Here is a 15,164-nt window from a genome sequence, read left to right as displayed (position 1 = left end):
GAGCCAGCTCCCTTTGGCTTTATCTTGTTTTCTGCCTAAAACTAGAATAAAGTAAGGAAGGCCCGAAACTGTAACAAAACAAGTGATGGCAGAGTCCCCTGTAACCGTCTGCTGGGCCAGCCCAGGTGCCACTGCTCATCCTGGTTCCAAACCTCGTCTGCTGCTACAGCTTGGCTCCGAGTTCACCTTTAGGTGTCAGTTCTGCCTGCTTGCGTGGGGATGTCAACAGCCTCTTCACCAGCTGGCAATGAAGCACCGCTGGAAAGCCTCTGCTCTTCCTCAGCTCCGCTCTGCCGTGCCCTGTGCTCCATCACTTCTCATGGCACCTTCCCTGCCCCTCCTGCTCTGCTGATTACAAGGTGCTGTGGAATGGGATCTTGTCCTCTCGCTCTTCTGTCAGATGTCCTGTCGTCCTGAAACGCCACAGCTATCATCAATAAATCGGGGCTAACACTTCAATGCTAGAAACTGCAATAAACAGATGTTTGGTGTGTGCATGGAGGAGTCATTATCCTGCCCTCCATGTCAGCCCGTGTCAGCACCACCACCCAGCACATCAGTCTCTTCTAGTGTCCAAAAACAGCAATGCAGGTGCTTCCAGCGAGCTTTGTCAACCACTCTAGAGAGCAGATGGGATGGAAAGCCTGGTAACTGGGAAGGAGCAGAGGTTTTGCTGTTATGCTGGCCGTAAGGTGTGCATGGCAGCTCCTTTGCTCAGACTCCTCTCTGGGTACTGGTGTAGTAGTGTCTGACTGCTCTGTCTCATCTGATGGCTGCTGCTGCTGCCTGTGCCCACAGGTAGGGATGCTGGAAAGCGTGTCTTGATGCTGTTGCAGAGAGGCTGCTGTGTTAAAAACCATCTCAGTAACTCTTCTGCTGATGGGTAATGAAATCGTAGAATCCTGGACTGGTTTGGGAATGGAGTAGGGAGACCTCCCACTAGACCAGGTTGCTCAAATCCCATCCAGCCTGGCCTTGAACGCTGCTAAGGTTGGGGTGTGAAGACAAGGAAGCCTGAGGACAGAGGCAGAGCGCATAGGAGGGGGGGTCCCCGAGTAGTGGTGGGGCTTCTGATCCCTTTCTGTGCTAGCACATGGCACAAGTCCAGCCTGGGCTTTCCCTGCAGCCCCGCTGCTGAGGGGCACTGAGCCCAGCTCCACAGGGTGTCAGGATGCGGGCACTGCTGCTGCTGTGGGCACTGTCCTCCCTGATCCCAATTTTAGATGTACTATGTTCTGAGTTAATATTACTTTGAAATTTGTAATATCCATGGAAATATTATCTCTGCACTTAAATCCTCCAGCTTAATTGAATAGAGCTATCATTATCCAGAACTTGTTTATGTATTGCTGCCTGCAAAATAGTCAATTTTCCAGACTGAGATGTTGAATATGAGCACCAAAGACGTTTTGTAATTTAATTTTAATAACCATGACATATTATTATTTTAATAACCATAAATAATAATTATTAAAAAATAATGGTTCAGTGCTTGGTGCAAAACCTTGGAAGGAAAACTATGCCATAATGGACAGTGGGGGTTGCGTTACAGCTTATTATTTTGGTGTCAGATGTGTTCATTACTGTGAGGCAGAGCTGCTACGGGTTTGGGATTTTTAGGTGTGAACTTGAACACTGTTGGTGTCCCTTTGCTCCCACTGATGGCTCTGGAAACTGAGTGAATTAATTACTCTGTTATTTGGGAAATAACATAAGGAAACATTCAGAGTCACTTTGGGGTGTGTTAGAGCACTGTGTTCCAGGCCTGTTGCACTAGTCCTGCTGCCTTTGCTGCAGTGTTACGTTGTGAAGTACTGGTTTTGGCTTAACATAGGCTGTCCCAGCCTGACCTGGGGTAGCACACAGGCTCCTGTGCCTCACCCTTGTGGCCATGGCTCTGTGTGGGGCTGTCCCCTACCCTACCCTGCCCTGGCTGTCCCAGCTCAGTGGTGCAGCCGTGCCACTTCACCCCAGCCCCAATCAGTTCCACCTGATAATATATATTTGTTAGCAGTTCTTAACACCCATTTTGCTTGGATGTGGTGCTCAGCGTGACCCCAGCAGACGAGTTAGCTATCAGGCTGGCACACACCCTCACACCCTCCCAGCTCAGTGCTGGGGCTCTGCCAGCATTAAGCCGTGCTCACAGCAGTGTTTTGGCAGGTAGGTGGGGACAAGAGCATCACTCATTCCTGTAGCCAGTGCGGGGCTGCGTGCAGCTATAGGAGTGAATCAAGACCATTCTCTAAACCCATCCTGCCCATGGTCAGGTGTGAAATGAAGGTGAAAAGACAGAATGGTAATTTTTTTCACGCCTCCCTGCATTTTCTGTGTGGGCACTTTACATGTAAATAGGCTCATTTCAGCGAGAGCCTGAGCACAGTGATCTGCTCACCCCCAAAACACCATAAAACCTTCAGTCTTATGGGCTGGTTTGGTGTCAAATACTTGCTATTTATTGCTCTCCTATTAGCTCTCATTCCTGAGCTTTGTCTGCTCTTGCTGAAGTCTCCCCTGAAGACATGCAGGTGAGCTCAGTGCCTGTGTCCCACCACTGCGCTCATGTACAACAGGCACCACAGCTGACGGCAGCTCTGCAGGGAGCAGGGCCCACAGCCAAGACCCACTGCTGGGCACCGAGTGCTCCCCCGGGAAAGGCACTGAGATGGTTGCCACATGTGTTTTTCCCTGCAGCCAGTGATGCTCCATACATCAAGTCTGGCTGGGTTTCAAGGTGTGCTTTTGCAGGAGGTACCAAGCCAGTCGCTCAGGTCCCATGCTGCCGCCTCTGCAGCAGCACTCCCTGCTCAGGGCCCTCCCTCACTGTTGGGCTCTTTGCCAGGCGATGATCTTTACATCCCCACAGCCCAGTGAAGTCTTGCACTGCTCCAGCTCAGCCCTCAGCAGGCACTGGAAACTCGTCACCCATGTGGACCCTCAAAGAGCCCAGTGGGAGCTGGCTTCTGATGGGGACCATGAGGCTGGTTGAGCCCCTGAGGGGTGCCCTTGCTGGGATGTGACTTGGGTGCACACCAGCTGTTTAACACCAGGATTACTTCCCTATGGTTCGTAGTTTGTGGTGACTAGGAAAGAACAAAGTGTGGATGAGGTAAACGCCATAAATTAGAGTTGGGATTAGCTGTAATGTTGGGTGAAGTTTTTCTTTTCAAAGCATTGCTGAAGACATGGGAACTGCAGAGTCAACGTGAGGGATTGATTTACCTGTGCTGCTGGCCACTCCAGGGCAGGGCACAGCATCCCTTGGGCTCTCCCCTCCAGCTCAGGGTGCCCTTTGGAACTGGCCAGAGGGGTCATCAAGAGTGGAATCAGTTTGTTTGCAGGGTACCAAAACAGGAATATGCATTTCCCAGCAGCATCCTCTGTTCAGTGCTGTGGGTGGCCCCAAATGAAATACCTGTGGGACATCCTAAGTAGAGAGGGACAGGCTTTCCTCCCCATCTGGTGAAAAGATCAGCTGGCTCTTGAACTTTTTTTCTTTACAGTTTTATTTACAAAATGTATTAAAACTCTTTGTACAACGCCTCATTAAAATGAGGCTCAGTAATTGATGCCCACACATGCAGTTTATGCTTTTACAGTCATTAATTTGCTTGGCAATTTTTTCTGCTCACTGAAGTGCAGTTTCAAAGACCAAAACGAGGAAAGTAAATTACCAAAAAAAAAAAAAAAAAAAAGAAAAAAAGAAAAAAAATGAGGAAGGAAAAAAACCCAAGACAAGAAAAAGGAAAGAATCCCCCAAATCCCCCAAAGTAAAACATACTGAAACAAATCATGGTGAGACTACTGCCGAACTTCCGATAGCTTGAAGTTGGTAGCCGGGATTGGTAAGCACTCAACACGTTTTGTTTTAGCTTTACATGCAAGTTTAAAAAATATCAAACCATTTCTCAAACCCCCTTCACTGGTGTGAAGCCACCACTTAAAAATGAATCTGATAAACATACATCTTTTATACAGCGTTTAAGAAAAACGTTTGTTTTAAATACAACTCATACTGCACAGCTTTAGCTCGCCCGCGCTGGGGCCGTGATCGCCTTCAGAAGTTGAAAAGAAATCACAGTTTCATGAAAAGAAAATGAAAACCAACCAACAATTTGTTGTCAATATCTTGTTAAAAACGTGAACAATAAATTATTCTCCTACGAGCTTTTAAAATGGTTTTTATATTACATTTTGTTGGAAATACTTATTTTTAACAAGACTTTCCCCATAGAATCTTTTTTTTTCTTTTTTTTTAAATCCTATTAAAAGTTCAAATCTATCATCAGCAAACTAAACGCCTAAGGGTCAGACTGCTTTAAATGAGTTTCCTTTTCATTGTATGTTACTGATGAAATAAAACTCTATAGTAAACTACAGAAAATACATATTGTCGATTAGAGGTAATTAGTATGCAGATATTCCATTGAACATTTCCCATGTGATTGACAATATGTTTAAAGGTTGTTTTTTTTGTCTTTTGCTATTTTTTTTTTAATTTTATTTTATTTTTAAGATGAAGTTAAGTAGTTTCCAGGCAGAGGTTCAAGGCTGAAACGCTGCTGCTGTCTAAGACGTTGATGTGAGTAATAGTGAGCCCCTACCTGTAGCAGTGTCGGCTGGAGCGCGGGGTCCTCTTCCCAGAGGGGGCAAGGACAGGAGTATCCTCTCACCAGTAGCCATGAAACAAGAGTTGGCAGGAGCTGATATAATATAACAGTACTAGCAGGAATCGTGTTAGATCGCTTAATATTACCCTGGAACTGCAGCTCTACTTTGAGTTACTATCCTCTTTCCTTACTTCTGGTTTAAAATAACCATTCCCGAGAAGCATTAGCTGAGCACAGTGCTAGTTGTGAGAGAACTGGGGGCGGAAGCAGAAGCAGGCCTGGGCAAAACTAACCTGTGCTTCTCTTGCTTCATTGCTTGATATTAAACAGTGAATTAAAATGCAAATGCACAGCAAGAAAAGAGATATATGGTCTGAACCTAAACAGCAAGTAGCTTTTCTTCTCTTTATTTTCCTTTTAAAAGCCACCCAATGTCATTTTAATAAAGCACCTGTAGGTATGCCTGATGATAGAAAAAAACCCCAGGAATGCAATATTTTCTGCCTGCACTTTAGCTACCTTGTCAAGAAATTAATTTACTGATCTGGAAGCAAGACATGCAGTTCCACAGATTACTTTCTTTTGGATTTACAGATTCGCAGTCATTGACCTTAACGGGTTTTAATGCACAGATTCTTTTCTTCAGGTGTCACAGCTTTTACTGCTATACAGAATTGCTCAGATTAGCTGGAGAGTTAAAGTGGCTCAGACAAAAAATAAATCACACCACTGGTAAGTAAATACAGAAACATCTTGACATCAGCTCGTACAAGCAGTGACAGGCCAGTCCGTGTTCGCACGCAGCAGATTTCTGAGGCATTGTGTCAGGAGGAGTTTCACAATTTGATACGACTGGGGTGGCTGATGAAACCGGCTGCGGTTTGCTTTCAGGACACAAGTTCATTCACTGTGCAGTGGTATCAAAGAATGGCTTTTGTTGCACTGATTTTTTTTACAAGATTTTTTTTCCACATACTAACATCTTGTTACCTGTCCTTTCCTTTTCCTCTTTCCTCCTTCTCTTTCTTCTCTTCCCTTTTCTTTCTTTTTCTCCTTCCTTATCTTCTCTTCTTTATCTTCCTTTTCTCTTTCCTTTTCTGTCTTTTCTCTTTTCCCTCATTTTTCTTTTCCCTCTTTTTTTTTTCTCCTTTTCTCTTTTTTCTTTTCTTTTTTTCTTTTCTTCTTCTCCCTTCTTTTTTCTTTTCTTTTTTTTCCTTTCCTTTCCTTTTCTCTTTTCTTTTTTCTTTTTTTTTTCTATTTTCTTTCCTTTTCTCTTTTTCCTTTCCTTCTTTTTTCTTTTTCTTCTTTCAAGCAAAGCAAGAATATTTCGGTGATGGTTTGCATTGTTGTGAGTCTCAGAGTCTTCCATAAGGCACTGAAGGAAAAAAATATCAGTTTTTCCTATTAAAAGTACATTGCACCATCATCAACGCGTGTCATGCCTGACACCTCGGAGAGAGTACAACTGGCTCAGGTGGTCCGAATCCATGAAGTAGCCACATTCTCTGCTGCTTCTCCTCTTGCGTGCTGCCAGGGTGAGGATCTACAATAAAGCCAGAAAGATTTCATCAATTCCTGGTGGCAAGGGGCAGGTGAGCTCAGTGTGGGAGAGGCACAGTCTGTGGCTGATGGGCCAACAGAGTCAGCAATTCAACCCTACTTTGATTCTTCACAATTATGGTTTCTAGTGTAGACTTCTCCTGTTCTATTGTAGATTTTTTTGAGACTTGTTAAAATCACTTACCTGGCCTGATTATAGTTTAAAAAATAAAGGGGAAAAGGTCACTAGCAAGAAAGATGTGAATTATGATGACAATATTTTGTAGAGCAACTAACAAAACACTTTTATATGCACTGAACTAGCACCATGCTGGAGAGAGAAGTTACTCACTTCAGCGTGGAGAAGAGAAGGTTCAGGGGAGACCTTACAACAGTCTTCCAATACCTAAAAGGGGCCTACAAGAGGGACTTGTTAACAAGGGCATTTAGTGGTAGGACAAGAGGGGAATGACTTTAAATTGAAAGAGGGTAGATCTAGATTAGGTATTAGGCAGAAGCTCTTCCCTGTGAGGGTGCTGAGGCGTTGGCACAGGGTGCCCAGAGAAGCTGTGGCTGCCCAATCCCTGGCAGTGTTCAGGGCCAGGTTGGATGGGGCTTGGAGCAACCTGGTCTAATGCAAGGTGTGTCTGCCCGTGGCAGGGAGTTAGAACAAGATAGCTTTAATGTCCCTTCCAACTCCAATCATTCTATGAAGACAGCTGTCACTGATCACAGTATAGTATGGTACCAAGCTTACTTCTGTTCAGGGAAGGCATTTACATCACTAATACTCTGAGACGGCCACCAGACAATGTTTCACAAGCCCTTCTGCAGCAGTGGCTGATTCACACAACAAAGATCACACACAGCTGAAAAAAAACCAGAAAGAAAGAAAACCCAGAGGGTTTTAGGTCCCGGCCCGCAGCCGTACCCCTAGATTTTCACACTTTCTGTGCCGTACACGTTGTAGCCTTCTCTGTAGGTAGCATAATTCTGGGTGTTGGTGGCGGGGGCAGGTTTGAAGTTCTGCGTGTTCTTGGTGAGTTTCATTCGCTTGGACTCGGCCCGAGACTTGTAGCAAAACTCGATCAGTGCCACCATCATGGCCAGCCCAAGGCCTCCAACAAGGATATAGAAAACACCAGCAACATTGCTCAGGCTCAGAGCGCTCGTCTTGTCCTAAGAGAAATGAGCCGCGATGTTAGTTTAGCTGTGAGGAGCAGACAGACAGACAACAGGCTATTTAGCACTTAACTCTAGCTGGAATAACTACACTCATGGCGTTCAGTGCTTTCCCCCCCATCCCAGCAGCCCAATAACTGCTCTGTCTCCCACCCTTAGGTAGGTGAAACCCTGGCTGACTCCAAGGCAATGAGGTTATTGTGGCCACTGATTTCCCCAGGCCTTCGGCATCCCAGAGCAAACCTGCCTACAGCCAAGCATCCCTGGTAGCAAAGACCCCTCTGGAATGCTCTATGGGGAAAGCAGTGGCTGCATAAACCAGCAGGTTTAAAACAGCATAAAACACTTGGTTTTGGTGAATGTACATAAAAATTATAGAGATGCCGCTAAACTTATCTACCTTGTTTTCAACAGTTAGGAGAAAAAAACCCACCCTAGGAAGATGGTCAGTTACTTTAAGGTCAAGCAGCAGGGCCCTAAGCTAAACTGGCACCTTTGGTAACCAAGGGAGAATGAGTTACTGAATAAAACCAGTCATTGTAACATGAAAAAGGGCTGTCCAGGGTTTACCTCCCTTTAATACATGTCAGATGGGGGAGAAAGCTTGCATTTTTAAAAACAGGATTCTGTGATCATATTAAATATTGCTGCAACTCTTTTGCTGCTGCGCGGGCGATGGAGTTGATGCTGGTGGGCCTGGCTGGGCAGATAGTGCAAGGGGCTGTGCCCGCAGGATGCAGGCTGACAGAGCTAAGTTTAGAATTACCTTCAGGGAGAGAAATACTTGCATATAGTCAGAATAAAGTACTATCTACCTTGCAAGTACCTGTTCATTTCATGGGCAGTTTGTGTAGAGGTAGCAAATGTCCTGCCATTTAAACTAAAGCTGTTACTCATTTACGCCTCCTTTCAATCAGTTTCCTTCTGCAGCTGTTGTGCTTTCAGATGTCCCACAATCCCAGATTTATCTCAGACACCAGCTACAGGGCTGTGCCCTGAGCAACTTCCAGTCCAGCTGAAATCAATGAATTTTTATTATTGGCTTTGATGGAACTTGAAATTGTCCTCCAACACTGAGAGGGTGCTTCCAAATTACAGTTTTCTGTTTGAATGATTATAGAGAGCACTTCCAAAGGCACCAGGGGACTCAGGCACTCGACTGTGACTGATTTCAGCTGAAGCTGGATCTCTCTTCCTCTCGGTGCCTTTCAAAATGTCCTTTACTCCAACAAGCCCAGCACTTCTACAGGATTTTTCTCCTCAATGCCTCAATAAGCATTAAAAACAAAAATCCTCTGTGTTTTCTTTCAGCTGAGTGGTGTAAGTAAATACTTCCTGCAATTTAAGTGTGCAGCTACTGGGTTATCCACTGCCACCACAGGGGTGGGATCTCCACTGGCCTCTAAAGCAGTCCTGCAGTGTGGGACAGGGCCGTGCAGCAGCAAAAGGGTTCAGAGTAGCATAAAAAAGAACATATATTCTTTACATAAAAAGTTACCCATAGGATTCCTAGATTTGTCTAAAAATTAAACCAGTTTCAAATTGAATTGGGAAATAGGGCAGGAAGGGCATTTGTTTTCCCTTATTACAGGCCTGTCCTGAAATTGTCCACCTTTAGCAAGCATGCGACTGTTCCCCAAACTGACATGTACAGAATGTAAGTCACAAGTTTGAAACAAAAATGTGTTTTCTTCAATAAAACTGAAAATAAGAAAAGGTGCTGGCCTGAATAATACACATTGACTGTGCTGCAACTTGCACACTTAAAGGAAGGTACCAGCCTGGGAGGCTTTGGGGGCTTCTCTCTCCATGTTCGTCTAGCAAAATACTCAAATAGTAAAGCATACTTACAACTACAGCCTGTTACTGCATACAAGAAAAATGCTGTCACGTTCAGAGACTTAATTATTTTTTCCTATTCTTTTCTTTCAACCTTCAAAATGTAAATATCAACTTTTGAAAGTCATTCTTTGTATAAACAAACAGTGGGTCAAAATGTGATTGCTAATCAGTACAAAAAGACCTTCAGCGACTGACCTTACTTCCGGAGTCCTTGGCTCCACATTCACCCTTATCGTACCACCATTTGTTTTTCAGCTTGTCTAAGATGCCTTGTTCACTGAGTTTCAATACTGCAAGGTTTACAGGAGTTCTTCACGTGGGAAATAACATAAATAACATTATATTATGTTATTTTATGTTATTCAATCTTTAAACTACTTTAAAACTATACAAAGCGATAAAGCAGGGTTCCTGGCCACAAAGTATTTACACTGCAGGCAACTGGATCATCCCCTTAAGTTAATGCTACAGTAATGCTATATTACCAGGTCCTGCCCATATCGCTTTGAGTAATCGGCACTCACTGTTAAATGAAGGTAGTAGAAACAAAGCAAGTCCAATTTCCCAGTTTGGTGCAATCGCAGGCATTCACAGTAGCTTTACAGTGGGTTTGATCTAGCAGGACCCCTCGTATTGCACTAACAGACAGCAAAGCCCCACCACCGAGTACTTGTGCGTGTGTGTGTGTACATCTGCAAAGCAAACAACCCCGGGGGGGGTCAGCAGGCAGGTTTCACCACCCCTCCTGCCTGTTTCCCTCCTGCTGGTGGTTTCTCCAGCTCCAGTCGCTGTTAAGAGGCTGTGCTCACTGCACAGGCGCTGCTCTCCGCTGGAGCTGCTGCACCCTGAACATTACTGGTGCAGGGAACTGCAGCAGGTAATAAGCAAACACAGACCTTTACGAAACAAATGAGTGACATGGAAACACCGGCTGGAAGTGTCAGGGTGGGAAAGATTAGCAGACTGAAGGGAGCTGCTAACTGTGGTGCTGCCAAGAGCTTGCAAGCCCAGGGGGATCGGAGCATACCCGTCCCTTCCCTGTGTGAAAGCAGCGCCTGAGAAGTCCTCAGCTGGATTCTGCCATTTCCGTTTCCTCCTTGTGTGATGTCTTGGGAGTTTTTCCTGCCTGTTTCCAAGAGGCAGCCTCCCTGTGTCAGGGATGTCTTCAGTTCCTGCTTGAACAGCTTTGATCTCCACTCCATGGCTGTGCTGGTGAGAATGAAAGGAATGGGCCCTTATCCTTAATGATGCTGTGCCACTTTGCATGGGATAAAACATTAGGCAGACACACATGTGGCTGCCCTGCAACATGCCCTGCTGTGAGTCCATCCATGCCTGCTGTCAGTGGAGATACAGCTCAGCCACATCTGCCCTGCTGTCAGCCTCACCTCTTGCTTCTGCTGCTCCCTGCCTATCTCCTACCTCCGCCCAAAGTGCATGACTCTCTGCACAGGCAGACCCAGTAGAAAGAGCAGCATGAGCTATACAAACCCACCTAATTACAAGCTTAATTACACAGTGTCACTTAGGGCAATGTCCACAGGCTGGGAGGGCTCACAGCCCTCGAGCAGCACAGGTAGATACTGGAAGAAGCCGCAGGTGAAGAAAAGCCCCGTTCCCTCATCTGCCAAAAAGCTGCCTGCAAGGTGGCCGTGAGCCCTGCTGGTGGCTGGTGTGGAAAAGCACTGCCCTCAGAGGAGCTGCGTGTGCTCTGGGAGGAGAGCAGGCGTGGGGCGCAGCATCCACAGAGCGGGGACAGGCTGTGCAAGGCAGGTTGTGTGGTACCGTAAGACAAATGAGGCAAAAAGCAGGGAAAACCCGCCGGGGTGAGGAGAACCGCTGGTCCCTGGTCCCCGAGGCAGCGATGCGGCACTGTCTGTGTGAGCAGAGCTCCCTGGCTGGCCAGGCAGAGGCAGCATCACTCCTCCCGGTCTGCGCAGGCCTTGCTTTGACACCAGCCAAGATTTTATTTTTATAGCCCGGCTATTTTTAAGCAGCAGCTGTAATCTAATTAAGCATCAGTCAGGGAAGCTGCATGCACCCAACCAGGCACAGCCGACGGGCGGCAGTGACAAGCTGCACGAGATAGACCGCGTGTGCCGGCTCTGCTCTGGCTGCACGCACAGAGCCGCTGCACCACCAGCCATCGGCATCGTAAAACCCTAGCTGTATCGCTGCTATGTCTGCATCACCTACAGGCAGGGCTATAAAACATCAACAGGATCAAAGCTCGCTCCACAGGCACTGCAAACGCCCTGGGTGCTGCAGGTAATGCACCGGCCCCATCGGTTTATGCTGCTGTGGACCAGGCAAGTCCTGGCCAAACCACCCCTCTGGACCCTCCTTGGGCAGCTGTGTTGTGATGAGGCCCCTGGTGACACCCAGGCAAAGATGCTACAAGAAGCCGTGCATGATTGCAATGCAAGTCAGTGGAAGCTGAGTGCCTTTACCGACCCGTTACAAGCCCCAGCAGAAAGCATGGTGTGGATTATTGCTTAGAGAACAGCACTCTCAATTTAAATTTCATTTAAAAACTATCCAATTTGGAGAGATTTTTATGCAATACATCTCTCCGCTTTGAAAAGCATTGTGCAGCTGAGAATACACAAACAATAGGGAGAAGGTTATAAACACCTTTCCTCCTATCTGCATTTTTTATTGTGAAAATTCTCCCCTCCCCCCAGTCCTATTCCAAACCCTATTTTTAATTTGCATGCCTTTATAAACCCCATATGGAGCACAGAGAATTTGCATAGTACCCAATACATTATAGATTAGCTTTCACAACATTATACAGTATTGGGAAATGAGGAGGCTTAATATGCTAATTAGGGTGCTTTATATTTTTTTTAGAGGCAAGATTGCAGCTAACTGCACACACACAATTGCCAAGGAAGAAAAAAGTAGTAGTAAACTAAAATTATCTTAACTAAACAGATGGGAATTTGCCTAAACTGGGGTTTTCACTATAGTTTGTCATGGCCCTGTTTGTCAGGTGAGGTACTGCCCAGGTTGAAGTGATTTGCTTTGTCCCTCTGTCCTGGTAGGAGAAGCAGAACAAGTGCTGAGGAGCTGCTGCACGCTTCAGACCCACCAACCCACTGCTGGTGGAGCTGTATCCATGCTGGGCTGCTCCTGTGCCGTAAGAGCCTCATGCTGTAGGCTTGGCATTCGGATGACTGCAGGTGGCTGCCAGAAGACGGACAGGTTGGGTAAGGACCATGTAAGGAGGAATTGCTGGAAGCCAGTCTGACATGAAGCAGTAGCTGGTGCCTATCCTCCCGTGCCTGAGCCCATCCCGTACCTCCAACACACAGACAACCAGGACTTAGTGCCTGAGCGAGCTCTGGCCTCCCTCAGCTCTGCTGTTTTGCACTGGGATGAACAGCGTGTACCAGGGAGAAGCAACCCTCTCAATGTGCTAGGCAAGACACGAATTTCTGTAGCACACGACGCAGCTTGTTCAATCAAAGTCCTAAGGAACAAATTTATCTCGAGACCTCTTAATGCATGATCTGCTCCCAGGTGCAGCACGGTATGAGGGACCCGATGGTGGGAGAAGAGGTGATGTCTCTGCAGCCCCTGGTCCAGCGCATCATCCATGGGGGTTCAATGTAAGCTGGTGTGGGATGGACCCCTCAGCTCCCAGATTCCCAAGGTAAGTAAATACATTGAAAAGTGAGCCTGGCTGCTGGTGCGTTTTCTGATTGCTCATCTCTGAGTAGCTCTCTAGGCCTGTTCCATTTAACAGAGTCAGGCATGGCTTTGGCTGAGATCCCCATGGAGGTCTGGATTGTGGCATTTTTACCAGTGCACACTGAATGTGAATCCTCCACACTGTGCCTCAGCTTGCTACTCAGCCCCTCCCAGAGGAGGTCCTCAGGCAGCACCAGCACCTTGCCCATGCTAGTGGGTTGAAGGCTACCAAGATGGAAAGGTGTTCTGTTGGCTATTGTAGAGCGAAGCGCAGGGTTCTTCTGGGAGTGAGGGATGTTGGCTGCAGAAAGAGGATTCTTCATAGCTTGCCCTGGCACTGTTTGTTTGAGAAGGGATTTTCTTTTATTGCCTTAGAGGCGGAGGAACATAGACTAAATAAGCCCAGATCCCCTGGGAAGGCTGAGTCCCAGCCACCTACCTGTCTCCCTGGGCAGCTGTGCTGCCCAAAACCAGCTCAGAGGATCATTTACTCAGTTTCCGGGTCTCTATCTCAATAGACTTCCATTTCCTCAACTTTCTCCTGGGGTAATTTTGTGCTTTCCAGCTGCTTATTTAATTAGGTTGCTGTTGGGCTGTATGGGATAGCTTATGAGGTCTTCAGCCCTTTCCCAGGTGGCTTCAGCTGATTTTTGTCTGCTTTAATTCATGACAGTATTCTTTTTCATCTCCCCCCTGTGTGGTTTGCAGACCAGCTCTCTATTAGTTTGGTTGCTTTTATCAAAGGAAAACATTCTTGTTGTTCTCTTGTTGTGCTCCGTATGCCCACTGAGGCAATTAGGATCAGGATGTCAGTGTTCTGGATGTCACAGAAACTTGCAGTTCTTTTCTTCCTCATCATAACTGAAGGATATTTTTGTTTGCTTGCTTGTGCTTTTCATCCAGGTTTAGTAGGTTTAGCTTATCCAGGCTTAACCACACGAGGTTGGGTCTGTTGGGCAGCATTACCAAACCCCACTAAGATGTTTTTTGCTGATGTCTACAAATGACTGGAGAAATGGTACCAGGAGTCTCATACGGAACAGTATTGCCCAGATAAGCCATTTGCTATGGTTGATTTGTCTGAGAGGTGTGACTTCAAGAAGATCCGTGCCCATCTGTTCTCACAGGCTTCACTTCATCAGAGCTGGCTGCAAACATCATTTTACACCTGGGACAGAGGTGGGTTTCATCGGTGTTTCAGCAGTTTTTCTCTGCTCCCCTGGTAGGACACACACTTGGGTGCTGGCTGCATCACCTTCCTCTTCAGCCATCGGTTACTGCTAGACACCAACCTGTGCCAGTCTTTTTCCAAACGCAGCCAACACCATCTCAAAGGCAATGTCCTCTTCTCTTTGCTGCATGGCTCTGGGGCCCCCTCCCTGCTGCATTTCACCCCCCTTGGCTGAGGACACCAGCCTCCAAAGTCCTGCTGCACCCTTGTTGCTGGTGGCCCCGGGTGACAGGGCGATGCTGATGGATTTTTGACAGATGATGTGTATTCACTCATTGAAATCTCACCCTTGAACTAGGTCCCTGAAATTTTGGGCTCAGTTTAAAACTCCTGGCCACCTCTCACTCCAATTTCAGGAACTGTGACAACACTTCTTTGTCATCAGTGTTGATCTTGCATAAAATACAGCATCACTGCCAGGCTATGTTCACCATGCTGCCGTGTGAGATCATCCCTCAGAAGAAAGAGCTGCTGTATGCTTTTTTGTTCTATTTCATTATTACCTATTTTCCATAGGTATAGTCCTTTATCAGTCCCAAAGGTGAGAAGGTGTAATTTCTGTCCCTCTCAAATAAATTGTAACAGGTCTTTGATTAATGACATTTTAGGTTCTTTTTCATGATTTCTCCTGCACCTACATAGATAACCCTAAACCAGATATTTTACCTAGTGCCATCACTCTAGCTTCAACTGGCTTAAGAAAGAAACCCAGCAAGCTGAAATTCCACATACCACAGAAAAAGCTGGCCAGGCTGCTTTTTAGGCAATCCGATTCCATTTACTGAAAATTGTATTTATGTGCCTGTGCTGTGGACGGGACCCTTTGCTGAATGAATTGCACTGCAGAGAAGAGACTGAGCAGCTTCCTGGAAAAGTGCTGTCAATTTACGAAAGAACATCCTGATCTTGCCAGGAAAGGGCTGTTTTCCAGGAATGTACTGGGATGGGATGTACTGATGCTAGCAGCTTTGTAGCCAGTGTTTGGTTTGGTCCTCACAAGTCACAGCAGGTGATAAAGAGTTGCTGAGATTTAGGAGCAAAAGTCACTCTGGGACTTGAAAATC

The 15,164-nt window shown here is 46.4% G+C and overlaps 1 protein-coding gene across 4 annotated transcripts in view; it reads right to left on the bottom strand.

Moving 5' to 3' along the window:
• Positions 1 to 5,882: 5,882 nt before the first annotated feature.
• Positions 5,883 to 15,164, bottom strand: part of GRIA3 (glutamate ionotropic receptor AMPA type subunit 3) — a 154,104-nt gene continuing 144,822 nt past the window's right edge. For 3 of the 4 annotated variants that reach the window (XM_065689172.1, XM_065689171.1, XM_065689173.1), the window contains 3 exons: positions 9,369 to 9,483; positions 7,081 to 7,328; positions 5,883 to 6,153 (listed from right to left, as the gene is read on the bottom strand). In XM_065689172.1, the coding sequence (XP_065545244.1) occupies positions 7,083 to 7,328; positions 9,369 to 9,483 (361 nt within the window). In that variant the 3' untranslated portion in view covers positions 5,883 to 6,153; positions 7,081 to 7,082. The remainder of the gene's footprint in view (positions 6,154 to 7,080; positions 7,329 to 9,368; positions 9,484 to 15,164) is intronic. The other variant, XM_065689175.1, reaches the window with a different exon arrangement.

Source organism: Lathamus discolor, chromosome 9, assembly GCF_037157495.1.
Source record: "Lathamus discolor isolate bLatDis1 chromosome 9, bLatDis1.hap1, whole genome shotgun sequence".
Taxonomy (NCBI): Eukaryota; Metazoa; Chordata; class Aves; order Psittaciformes; family Psittacidae; genus Lathamus; species Lathamus discolor.
The sequence above is the reverse complement of the archived record's forward strand: the minus strand, read 5'-3'. Positions and strand labels throughout refer to the sequence as shown.